This window comes from Anomaloglossus baeobatrachus, chromosome 1 (genome assembly GCF_048569485.1).
Source record: "Anomaloglossus baeobatrachus isolate aAnoBae1 chromosome 1, aAnoBae1.hap1, whole genome shotgun sequence".
NCBI lineage: Eukaryota > Metazoa > Chordata > Amphibia > Anura > Aromobatidae > Anomaloglossus > Anomaloglossus baeobatrachus.
This window is the reverse complement of record NC_134353.1, coordinates 624,028,782-624,042,081: the sequence shown is the minus strand read 5'-3', so window position 1 is coordinate 624,042,081 and position 13,300 is coordinate 624,028,782. Positions and strand designations below refer to the sequence as shown.

The 13,300-nt window shown below is 48.5% G+C and overlaps 1 protein-coding gene across 2 annotated transcripts in view; it reads left to right on the top strand.

Annotated features, from left to right (window-relative positions):
• SEMA4D (semaphorin 4D) overlaps window positions 1-8,383 on the top strand; it is a 134,294-nt gene extending 125,911 nt beyond the window's left edge. The window contains exons 16-18 of one of the 2 annotated variants that reach the window (XM_075318929.1): window positions 5,403-5,606; window positions 6,682-6,776; window positions 7,900-8,383. In XM_075318929.1, the coding sequence (XP_075175044.1) occupies window positions 5,403-5,606; window positions 6,682-6,776; window positions 7,900-7,929 (329 nt within the window). In that variant the 3' untranslated portion in view covers window positions 7,930-8,383. The remainder of the gene's footprint in view (window positions 1-5,402; window positions 5,607-6,681; window positions 6,777-7,899) is intronic. The other variant, XM_075318921.1, reaches the window with a different exon arrangement.
• Window positions 8,384-13,300: the final 4,917 nt, after the last annotated feature.

Sequence of the window (13,300 nt, the reverse complement as noted above, 5' to 3'; positions counted from 1 at the left end):
TATCACGATAAGCGTTTCTCCGACCGTATTAATGAGACACGTGTCGCTCCCCCCTGACGTGGTCAAGCGCTAGACCCAGTATCCAAATGTGGATTCCCCAATCTCCATGCTTGCAGCTAGATCTATAGTTGTAGTGGTGGATAGGACTTCACTTCAAAATGCCATTGACAGGCAGATTGGCCTCTGGTTGCAATCTGTCTATGAAGCTATCGGCAGGTCGGTTGCTCCGGCAGTCGCAGCCGTGAAGGCACTCCAAGCTATTTCAGCTAGTATTGCGCAGGGGGTCGCTGTCACAGGTACTCTCGGTCCCAGCAGCGTCTTTAACTCGCAATGTCGGCATGGCGAATCATGCTGTTATTGCTGTCCGAGACTCTACGAGCCGGACGTCAGTGGCATCCGCCAACTCCGTGTTTTTACGCAGAGGCTAGTAGTTGAGAGATTGGAACAGAGGCTGCTTCCAACGAAGTGCTTAACCAGGTTGCCTTTATCTAGTGATAGTCTGTTGGTAAGGGTTGAATGAAATCATTCAACTATCCAAGACGACTCAAAAAGCCCAGAAGGGCATAGATTCCTAGCGGGCTCAATCACGCCCGGGGAAGGCAGCCGGAGGACCCGCTACCAAAGTGTTTTTCCTCATAATTTTCAGCCCTCTCACTCCGCAACCGCGGGGGGGCAGACTCCCCCGCTTTAGCGGCATTTACCTACCGCAGGTCAAGGGCCTGTGAGTGAGAGTCAGTTTGTTTTCAAACTACCGCACCGACCGAGCCGAGGCTCTTCTGCAGGCGGAAAGAGCGGTAATCCCTGTTCCTCTTCAGGAACCAGATACGCATTTTGCTCCGACCTGGTCGTGGTGCCAAAATAGGACGGCTCCTTCCGTCCCGTTCTGGCATTTATACTGCTTAACAAGCACGTGAAAACCAGGCGGTTCCGGATGGCATCACTCCGCTCCGTCATTGCCTCTCTGTCTCAAGGAGTTTTCCTAACATCAATAGACATCAGGATGCTTATCTACACGTGCCGATTGCTCCGAGGCACCGGCGTTGGCTACGAATCGTTAGTAAAGACGAGAATATTTCGTTTCGTAGCCATACCCTTTGGCTGGCGACAGCCCCACGGGTGTTCACCAAGTTCGTGGCAGCAGAGGGAGCAGTCCCGCGCTCTCACGGTCACTCTGTGATCCTTTACTTGGGCAATCTACTGGTCAAGGCACTCTCCTTTAGAAGCATGCCAACACAACCTGAACATGGCGCTGGACCCTTCCCAGAGTTTCGGGTGGGTCTTCAACTTTTCAAGGTTGAACCCAATCGCTGGCATCTCCTGGAGAGTTTTCACACTCTCTCAGCGATAGTGAAGCTTCCGCTGGACAAACAGCGTTCACTACAGACGAGGGGGCAGTCTCTCCTTCAAGGAGGCGCCTCATCCAGAGGCGAGCTTTTTTCACGCAGTTTCATCTGCGTCCGCCTCAATAGCACATTCTTCGCTTATGGGAGGGAAGTCGATGTCCCTACACAGGAACGTGTCACTTTTCCAGACGGTCAAAGACCGTCTTCAGAGGAGTCCACTCTTCAACTCAGTGGTCTGGAGCTCTGGGCAGTGTATCTTGCACTGCAAGCCTTCCTGCAGTGGCTGGAATGCAAATAGATCCGAATTCAGTCGGACTATCCACAGCGGTGGCATACACCAACCACCAAGGTGGACTACGCAGTCGACAAGCCTCCCAAGAGGTCCGGCGGATTCTGCTATGGGTAGAAGACAGAGCATACACCATATCAGCTGTTCATATCCCGGGCGTACAACACTAGGAAGCAGACTTCCTCAGTCGCCAGGGCGTGGACGCAGGGGAATGGGCTCTGCACCCGTTTGTTTTCAAGAAACCTGTAGCCGCAGGATGAAGACGGACGTCGACGTCATGGCTTCTCGGCAACAACAAGGTCCCGATTTTCATGACGCGGTCTTACGATCAAAGAGCTCTGGCGACAGGCGCCTTGGCTCAGGATTGGTCACAGTTCCAGCTACCGATTGCTGCCACACCATCCTCGTCGCCCCAAACTGGCCGGGGAGGTCGTGGTACCGAGATCTGTGGCACCTCACCGTCGGTCGACCGTGAGCACGACGTCATTGCCACCATGAGACGGGCTAGCCAGCCGCGGTCTGCCAAGATCTACCACAACTCGTGGAAGATATTCTTATCTTAGTGTTCTGCTCAGGGAGTGTCTCCCTGACCATCGGCATTGCCTACTTTGCCTTCCCTCCTGCAATCTGGTTGGGAAAGAGGTTGGTCGCTCGGCTCCCTTTAAGGGCAAGTCTCGGCACTATCCGTGTTCTTTTCAGAAGCGTCTAGCACGTCTTCCTAAGGTGCGCACGTTACTACAGGGGGTTTGTCATATTGTGCCCCCGTACAAGCGGCCGTTAGATCCATGGGATCTGAACAGGGTACTAGTTGCTCTCCAGAAGCCGCCTTTCGAGCCTCTGAGGGAAGTTTCCCTTTCGCGCCTGTCACAGAAAGTGGCCTTTCTGGTTGCGATCACGTCGCTTCGGCGAGTGTCTGAGCTGGCGGCTCTGTCATTCAAGGCTCCCTTCCTAGTATTCCACCAGGACAAGGTGGTGCTGCGCCCTATTCAGGAGTTTCTCCCTAAGGTTGTATCCGCGTTTCTTCTTAATCAGGATATATCCTTACCTTCCTTTTGTTCTCATCCGGTTCTCCGGTATGAAAAGGATTTACAGTTGTTAGTTCTGGTGAGAGCACTCAGAATCTACATTTCCCGCACGGCGCCCATGCGCCGCTCTGATGCATTTTTTGTCCTTGTCGCTGGTACGCGCAAGGGGTTGCAGGTTTCTAAAGCCACCATGGCTCGATGGATCAAAGAACCAATTCTTGAAGACTACCGTTCTGCGGGGCTTCCGGTTCCTTCAGGGCTGAAGGCCCATTCTACCAGAGCCGTAGGTGCGTCCTGGGCATTACGACACCAGGCTACGGCTCAACAGGTGTGCCAGGCAGCTACCTGGTCGAGCCTGCACATTTTTTCACCAAACATTATCAGGTGCATACCTATGCTTCGGCGGACGCCAGCCTAGGTAGAAGAGCCCTGCAGGCGGCAGTGGCTTCCCCATAGGGGAGGGCTGTCTTGCAGCTCTAACATGAGGTATTTCTTTACCCACCCAGGGACAGCTTTTGGACGTCCCAATCGTCTGGGTCTCCCAATAGAGCGCCGAAGAAGAAGGGAATTTTGTTACTTACCGTAAATTCCTTTTCTTCTAGCTCTTATTGGGAGACCCAGCACCCGCCCTGTTGTCCTTCGGGATTTTTTTTTGTTGTTTGCGGGTACACATGTTGTTCATGTTGAACGGTTTTTCAGTTCTCCGATGTTACTCGGAGTTAATTTGTTTAAACCAGTTATTGGCTTTCCCCCTTCTTGCTTTGGCACTAAAACTAGAGAACCCGTGATGTCACGGGGGGGTATAGCCAGAAGGGGAGGGGCCTTGCACTTTTTAGTGTAGTGCTTTGTGTGGCCTCCGGAGGGCAGTAGCTATACCCCAATCGTCTGGGTCTCCCAATAAGAGCTAGAAGAAAAGGAATTTACGGTAAGTAACAAAATTCCCTTCTTTTGCATTGAAATCCTGTGCCTTCAGCTATTATAAGTCACTGAATGGAACACTCTAAAACAGCAAGCATTAAAAGCATTAATGTGACAGCATTAACTTTCCAGGTTACGTAGCATTGTCCAAGTTATAGTTCACTTTACAGTGGAACCTCGCTTAACGAGTAACCCACTTAACGAGAATTTCACTTAACAAGCAAAGCTTTCTGTAAATTTATAACTTGATTTACGAGAAAGCTTTGCTGTACGAGCGAAATCCTCACTGCACACACTTCCGGTTCCGTCCATCCACCGTGCACTGACCCGCACTTGCAGTCCACACAAGCACACACATGTACGCACAAACACACACACGCACGCACATACAGTATTATGCTCACCTTACCTTCCGTTCCACCGCCGGTCTCATGGTTCTTGTAGTTCCCGGGTACATCGCGACGTCCTCGCGACGAACTACAAGACCCAGGAGGCCTGCGATAGAACGGAATGTAAAGTGATCATATAATATAGTGTACTTTCCGTTTCATCGCCCGCCTCCTGGGTCCTGTAGTTCGCCGCTCCGCTCCACTCCAGGCTGTGTATCGGCATCCATAGCAACGAGGCAGGAACTTCCTGTCACCGCTACTGAAAGGCAGCGCACTGGCCAATCAGAGGCAAGTGGCTCTGCCTTTGACGTCAGCGCTCTGGCCAGGAAGTTCCCCCCTCGTCGTTATGGTAACGCGATACACTGCCCGACCCCGTACCAGAGAACAGCAAGTCCCAGGAGACCAGCGATGGAATGGAAGGTAAGGTGAGCATATAATATGTGCGTGCTTGTGTGTTCGATGTCTTCCTGTCTGTGCCGGTCAGGTGATCTGTGTGGACACTAGCGGCGCGCACAGCGATGACGTCATCCCTGTGCTCACCACTCTCTACACAGATTAGCTGACCGGCACAGACAGGAAGACAGCGCGAAGCTGCAGGGGAACGGTGACTGGTGAGTACACTGTTTCACTGCATCCCGCGCTGATAATGATGCGCAGGGAGCAGTGAATACAGCCGCACATGATCACTCCAGGCTTTAGTTGCCAGGGGTGATCACGGGCGGCTTTTTACTATGCGCGCGTCCCCCGCCCATCATCCCGCCCACATGTCAGCGCCGGCTTCAGTGCTGAGAGATGGGCGGGAGGATGGGCGTGCATATGAAATGAGGGGGCCCACGTGGTCACGGCAGGCGCTACTACAGCCTGCTGGTGCCCCCGATGACCCGCTCCATCGCAGCACCCTCATTCCCCGCAGCCCTACCCTGAATTCAGACTATAAGACGCACCCCCCACTTTCCCCCAACATTTGGGGGGGAAAAAGTGCGTCTTATAGTCCGAAAAATACGGTAAAACACTGATAAGAGTTACAAGTAACAATCTCTCCGCCAGAATGAGCTTGAGCCAGCAATATGCAGAGAAACAAACAACCTTAAAGCCAAATGGTGCAGCATTTCTAATCCACAACAATTGCAAAAATTAGTTTTAAGACCAAAATACAGACATTTATTATGTAACTCAACGGGTACCTTTTTAGTATATATTTTTTCAATGTAACATACTAGTTTTGTACCTAGTATAATGAGTATTAATTACAGGTAGCTTACTTTGTAACTTCCTAGTGTAATAAGTTCATTAGTAAGTGTATAAATTGTAGGCCAGCTCTATTCATAGAGGCTTGTTATTACTTTAGATGCCTTGTAAGAGAATCATGAAGAAGTCGATAGTACTTCATGTAAATGCGTGGATTGCTGTAAAGCTTCTAAGACTTTTTGTTCTTCAGGTCCAAAAGATGCACATTTTGTGTGGGAAAAAGATGGAGTAAAAATGGAAAGTTGTGCTAAGGAAGCTGTACTCCCACTTGCTGAAGGAAATGTTCACATCCTTACTTGGGTGAGAGATACTGCCTCTAAGGATGCAGAGTATCATTGCACAATTGAATCGGAAGTTGGGCGGAAATCTTCAAAAGTGTTCATCAGAGCCACAGGTAAAATCTTCTGGCAGGTTCTTGACTGTCTCAATCACATCAAAACTGGGGAAAAGTAATTTGCTGCAAAATGGTTGCACATTGTTGCGTAGCGATGAGTGAATTGATTCACAGGACCCTAGTGCAGTGGCGGCCAGATGAGAACCCTGCCTTTTTATTTTAAATTGGTATGCCTGATGCAAAGACGTGTGTGCATGATGTTGTGGCAGGTTTAAAAATCCGAGGAGATGCCAGGGATTCCAGCAGGTAGGAGGCGGTATACTAGACCAAGGTGGTGCAAATCGATTCGCTCTTCACAAGTGCCAAATCCCAGCTGTTCTCTTTCTCAGTCTTAACAGCTGAGCCAAGGAATGCCATATGATAATCCACTGGTATTTTCAGTGTGGAAACGAGCAGTGTTGCCCTCAAAGTGTAACTTTTTTCCTAAGTAATGACTTACTGATTTGGTTACTTGACAATGTAGTCATTATTCATTATCAGGTGGCATAGTAGTGCTCTAATAACCAAGACTATTTTGTGTACACTTTGTTGCTAAAAACTATGGGAAGTTTTAAGGGGTTATGCCAAGCTGTGAGAACGGGGCTTTGAAGAGCACCAAGTGAATTTAGTGGAGGTCAAGCGTACGCACCTTCACTTCATTTAAATTGTCAGAGCCTTCTCATAGGTTTTGGCAAAATAAAGGGGTTGTTCTAATCCCCAAGAAGAGGGCTTTGAAGAGCCTAGTGTAAATGAAGCAGAAGTGAAATGTGCCACCTTTGTTCCCCTCATTCTCAGTGTGAGCGCCAGAGATAGCCGAGTGCTGTGCTTGGCTGTCTCAGACACCCTCATTAAGAATCAATAGAGTGGAGGAGCGCACGCTCGACCTCCAATAAAATCACTCTGGGCTCTTCAAAGCCCCATTCTTAGTACTGGTGGGGGGGAATAGCGGACGGTTTCAAGTAAACGGGTTATTGGAGAATAATTTGGAACTTGGCACAACCCCTCTAAAGTGTAGTGTTCTAAATTACAGGTTATTAATACTAAATCTGCCATATTGGTACATTCTTTTTACTAACCTCTTTCCCAATTTCTTTAGGTTCACTAAACCTTGGGTGGTCAAATGAACTATCAAGATGGAAGAGTGCTGTTAGTGAGCACAGCAGCATAATGGAGGGTTGGAAAAAGTCATGGGTATAGTACTTGCATGATTTTTTTATTTTTTTTTTCAGTTTACCCAACAATGTATCTGCATAAAGAACATTGCGTTACTTTGCTGGGTTAGTTGTGTGTTTTCAGTGTATTCATATCAGGGTACATGTCATTTATGAACTTAACACTTGAATCCTTTGCTTGTATAATCCTTTGGAGTACATTAAGGCACACTTACCAATTCTGTAATTTCTGGACAGTGTAATCTTAAGCCCGCTTTACACGCTGCAATGTATCTTACAATGTGTCGGCGGGGTCACGTCGTAAGTGATGCACATCCGGCATTGTAAGTTACATTGCAGTGTGTGACAGGTACGTGCGATTGTGATTGAACGTTAAAACGTTCATCGCATGCACATCGTTCATTTCTCTAGAATTGAACGTCCGATTGTTCAACGTTCCCGGGGTAGCACACATCGCAATGTGTGACACCCCGGGAAGGATGAACAGATCTTACCTGCGTCCTGCGGCTCCCGGACCACAATGCAGAAGGAAGGAGGTGGGCGGGATGTTTACGTCCCGCTCAGCTCCGCCCCTCCGCTTCTTTTGGCCGGCTGCCGCGTGACGTCGATGGGACGCCGAATGTCCCTCCCACTCCATGAAGTGGACGTTCGCTGCCCACATCGAGGTCGTATGGAAGGTAAGTATGTGTGACGGGGGGTAATCGTTTGGCAGCACGTTCAACAAATTGAATGTGCTGCACATACGGTGGGGGCGTTGCAAATCGCATACGATATCGTATGCGAAGTTGCAACGTGTAAAGCAGGCTTTAGACAGGACAGTCTTCAAATGCACCAGGCTTTTGTTTTTGTCACACGTTTTGAGACAAGGCTAAGTTCCCTTATAGGACATTTCTGGATAATTATTTTTTATTTTTTCCATTTTCCGTCATTTTTGATGACCGTTTTGGGAGCTGTACTCATTAAAGTGTGTACTTCACTTCCCCAGTTTATTTTCAGAAGTATAATGATTCCATCGACCTCTCTGAACATGCTCCTGTCTGCAGAATGTGCTGTGCTTAGGCTTCATGTGACTCGTGACATAACACTTGACCTGATTAAAACTGAACCCAGGAATGTGCTGAAACCGTTTTCTATTATTGTAGGAGAGCTGCAACAAGAAAGATGTCAATTAAAATGGCAAAAATGCAACAAGACAAATTCCAGGAATAAGCAGCGAGGCCTTCGTGAACAGTGTCATATTATGGTGAAAAAGAATATAAACTTTGTCAATGTATTTTCGGCAGAAATTTTGCTGTTTTTTGTAGTTAATTTTATAATAGTTGTAATTATAGATTGCATTTTTGAGGTTATTGGCGGTAATTGAAACGATAGACACAAAATTCTATCCTACATTCTTAAGTCACTGGTTGTAGACTGTTTAGCATTGTGAGAATATGCAGGTATTCTCTTTAAAAAAAAAAAAAAAAAAAAGTGTTTAAAAATGTGCACTCCATTTTATTGTCACTAACCTAAACCTTTCTAGCACTACCTACTGACTTGATTTACAAAGTGGTAAATATATTGTGACCATTCCCATGGAATAAAATGATTTGTATCTGACTGATTCCTGTGTCTTTGCATTTTATTTTTTTCAACTTCTGATAAATTGTCAGGTAGCTGGTTAAAAACTGTATAAGCCATTCCTTAGTGAAGAATACAAGTGCCAGAGATGTGTCTGCCTTCCAGTTCTGCATTGTTTTACCCCTTCACCCCTGGGCGATTTGTCTGTTCAAGTTTTATACTCTCCTTCTTCCAAGAGCCATAACGTTATTTTTCTGTACACGTAGACATGTGGGGGCTTGTTTTTTGCGGTACGAGTTGTACTTTTGAATGACACCATTCATTGTATTACCGTATTTTTCGCTTTATAAGACGCACCTGATTATAAGACGCACCCCCAAATTTGGTGAAGGAAAAGAGAATCCTTTTTTTAATGTTAAATGGGGTCCGTCTTATAATGGCAGTGTCCTTCTAAAAAATCATATAGGGTATATGTCCCTCATAACCCCCCCCATCCTAAAATCAGCCCCCTTAATCTGGATATGGCCCCCCTTATATATTGAATATGTCCCCCAGTGATGCCACATGTCCCCCATTGATGGCACACGTCCCCTACAGCTGGCAAAGGTCTCCTATAGATGGCACACGTCCCCCTGTGCTGCCTATGGTCCCCTATGGATGGCACACGTCCCCCTGTGCTGCCCATGGCCCCCTATGGATGGCACACGTCCCCCTGTACTGCCCATGGCCCTCTATGGATGGCACACATCCCCCTGTGCTGCCCATGGCCCCCTATGGATGGCACACGTCCCTTTGTGCTGCCTATGGCCCCCTATGGATGGCACACGTCCCCCTGTGCTGCCCATGGCCCTCTATGGATGGCACACGTCCCCCTGTGCTGCCCATGGCCCCCTATGGATGGCACACGTCCCCCTGTGTTTGATATGGCCCCCATGCTGCTGGCCATAGTAAAATAAAAAACTCTTTACTTATATTCTCCAGCGCTGTCCTCCCGGTGTCTCCCTCCGTGCTGCTGAGCTCCTGCAATGCCTGGTTCTCGGTGCCGGTCATGTGATCGGCACAGCAGAGTGACATCATCTCTGCGTGCCTGATCACAGCGGTAGCAGGGAGACCAGGGAGACACGCTGGAGGAGGTAAGTAAAGAGTTTTTTTTTTTTTTTTATTTTACTATGGGCCGCAGCATGGGGGCTATTTCTAACACGGGGGGGACATGTGCCATCAAAGGGGGGCACAGGCACATATAATATGCGCCACTCCCCCAGCCCTTAACCGCGGTGCGGTTTCAGCACCACGGTGATGGACAGCGGCAGTGCATATTATATGAGCGGGAGCAGGAGATCTCCTGCTGCCTCCTGCAGCCTTCATCAGCCTCCCACAAGCCTGCCTCCAGCACTGCTCCAGAGCTGCCCCCACCTCCCCTGGTCCCTGCAGTATATAATCCGTATATTTAGGATTATAATACACACCCCCTACTTTCCCCCCAAATTTGGGGGAACAAATGTGCGTCTTATAAAGCGAAAAATACGGTATGTGATTTACTGGAACGCGGAAACAAAATTCCAAGAGCATTGGAATGGCAAAAAAGAGCAATTACAATTGTTTCTGGTTACCATGTTCAATAGACACTAGGATTCCAAAGTTTGCAGTTACACAAAGGGACTGCAGACTTTTCTTTACAGAATAGACCACTCCTTTAAAATAAAAATCTGGGTGTATTTATATGTGCTAGGTATTTAATGGCTGCACAATTTTTTACCGGTTTAAATGTTAGTTTTTCATGTTTTCACCACTGAAAATCTCATGGATTAAAGATGCATTGCAGAACCTGGGAAATTTTTTGTAAAACTAGTTTTTGTAAATATACTCTGAACAGGACAGACAGGTCATCTGGCAAATTCCAAATTGTGCTGCACTACATGGACATTCTGCGTTAATTTTAAAACTGGCTGAGTAGTGAGACAGTTGCCTTACTCCACCTTTCTCTGGCAGGCTACAGGAGGCTTTATGCCTGTGAACAGATAGAGGTCGGCAGGGGATGTCAGGTGGCACTATGACACTTGTAATTCATTTTTCGTATTACTATGAAGAGGCACAATTGCCTTGAAAAATGCCAATTAAATACATTACGCATACTTCTGGCTACTTTCTGACTCGTTTGGCCTTGCTCAATTCACTTGTACCAGAGACCTAATATAAATTGATAGAAGGGGTAATTGCAAGCAAAACCGACCCCCCCCCCCCCACCCTAAAAATATCAAACTTTATTAACCAAAATACTTTAATTGTGCAAGTAAAACCAGGTTGCTTCACATATGAATCAGGAAAGGGGCCCAGGGTAGCAATTCCCTGATATCTCCCTTCCTGACCGTGGAGGTTTGCACCCTAAATACAGCGCAGTGGAGCCCCCGCTCAAGGATGACTGGCCCTTCTGACCCTATGCTGAGTACCTAGGTGCTGCTGATCTAGATGAAGGGCTTCCAAAATTCACTGAATATTCCACATTCAGTCAGACCAGTTTTATATCATCTTAGATGGATTTCCCACCCCAATCGCATTCAAATTATCCAGTGATTGCTTTCTAGATAGCTCTTTGTAGACAATGCTACTGATTAGGATGACAATTGCAGGGCAAAAAATCCTGTCAGCTAAATTAGCAATTGTTGGGGTCAGAACAGCAAGGCAGATTTAAGCTGGTGTCACACTAAACGACAGCGACAACGACGTCGCTGTTACGTCACCATTTTCGGTGACGTAACAGCGACCTTGTAAGTCGCTGTTATGATCGCTGCTTAGCTGTCAAACACAGCAGAAGCAGCGATCATAAGGTCGCTGTGCTACATGTTCAGAGAGCAGGGAGCCGCGCTTAGCGCTGGCTCCTTGCTCTCCTGCAGCACACATCGGGTTAATTAACCCGATGTGTGCTGCAGCTACATGTCACAGTTCAGAGAGCAGGGAGCCGCGCTTAGCGCTGGCTCCTTGCTCTCCTGCAGCACACATCGGGTTAATTAACCCGATGTGTGCTGCAGCTACATGTCACAGTTCAGAGAGCAGGGAGCCGCGCTTAGCGCTGGCTCCTTGCTCTCCTGCAGCACACATTGGGTTAATTACCCGATGCATACTGCAGCCACATGTCACAGTGCAGGAGCCGGCACTGGCAGCGAGAGCGGAGGCTGGTAACCAGCGTAAACATCGGGTAACCAGGGAAAGGTCTTCCCTTGGTTACCCGATGTTTACGCTGGTTACAGCTTACCGCAGCTGCCAGTGCCGGCTCCTGATCGCTTCATTTCGTCGCTCTCTCGCTGTCACACACAGCGATGTGTGTGTCACAGCGGGAGAGTGACGACCAAAAAATGAAGCTGGACATTCAGCAACGACCGGCGACCTCACAGCAGGGGCCAGGTCGTTGCTGGATGTCACACACAGCGACAGCGACGGGACGTCGCTGCAACGTCACAGAAAATGGTGACGTAGCAGCGACGTCGTTGTCGTCGTCGTTATGTGTGACACCAGCTTTAGGGTACCTTCACACTTAGCGATGCAGCAGCGATCCGACCAGCGATCTGACCTGGTCAGGATCGCTGCTGCATCGCTACATGGTCGCTGGTGAGCTGTCAAACAGGCAGATCTCACCAGCGACCAGTGAACAGCCCCCAGCCAGCAGCGACGTGCAAGCGACGCTGCGCTTGCACGGAGCTGCCGTCTGGAAGCTGCGGAGACTGGTAACTAAGGTAAACATCGGGTATGGTTACCCGATGTTTACATTAGTTACCAGCGCACAGCTGTGTGTGCAGGGAGCAGGGAGCCGCGCACACTGAGCGCTGGCTCCTTGCTCTCCTACCATAGCTACAGTACACATCGGGTTAATTAACCCGATGTGTAATGCAGCTACATGTGCAGAGAGCAGGGAGCCGCGCACACTGCTTAGCGCTGGCTCCTTGCTCTCCTAGCTGCTGTACACATCGGGTTAATTAACCCGATGTGTACAGCAGCTACATGTGCAGAGAGCCGGAGCCGGCAGCACAGGCAGCGTGAGAGCTGCAGAAGCTCGTAACTAAGGTAAATATCGGGTAACCACCTTGGTTACCCGATGTTTATCTTGGATACAGCTTACCTCAGCTGTCAGATGCCGGCTCCTGCTCCCTGCTCGCTTCATTTGTCGCTCTCTCGCTGTCACACACAGCGATCTGTGTGTCACAGCGGGAGAGCGGCTTTGAAGAAAACGAACCAGGGCTGTGTGTAACGAGCAGCGATCTCGCAGCAGGGGCCAGATCGCTGCTCAGTGTCACACACAGCGAGATCGCTAATGAGGTCACTGCTGCGTCACAAAAAGCGTGACTCAGCAGCGATCTCGGCAGCGAGCTCGCTGTGTGTGAAGCACCCCTTAAATTATATGTGTGCAATGATATTCATCATAATTGATGATAAAAAAACAAGGCCCAATGGCCAGTACTTAGCTACACTCAGCAGCTCACTGCCTGACGCATTTCTCCCCCAAGAGAAATCAGTTGGAGGTTCATCAGGGGCTGTCCTGAATCAGACTACATGATATGACAAGAGTGGAACTATGTCATACAAAAGCTGTCCGTCAGGATAAATTTGTATACCGGTCAGGGACAATGCTGTTCCATGTAACTCTGGATGCGCCGATAATACGGTCACCAGCCACCGTATTATCAGCGCGCGTCCTGAGTTACATGGAAGGGAGATATCAGGGAATTGCATCCCTGGGCCCCTTTCCTGATTCATATGTGAAGCAACTTGGTTTTACTTGCACAATTAAGTATGTTGGTTAATAAAGTTAGATATTTTTACGGGTTGTTTTTTTTTTTTTCAGTTCACTTGTATTAAGTGAGGCTGCACATGTCTAGACGGCAAATTGCATACTTGCAGTCACGTGCCGCTAGCTCCCGGCGCCAGAGGATCCAGATAACATGCACATACTGCACACTGTAAGGATTCCCAAGTCTGCAATCACATAGAATG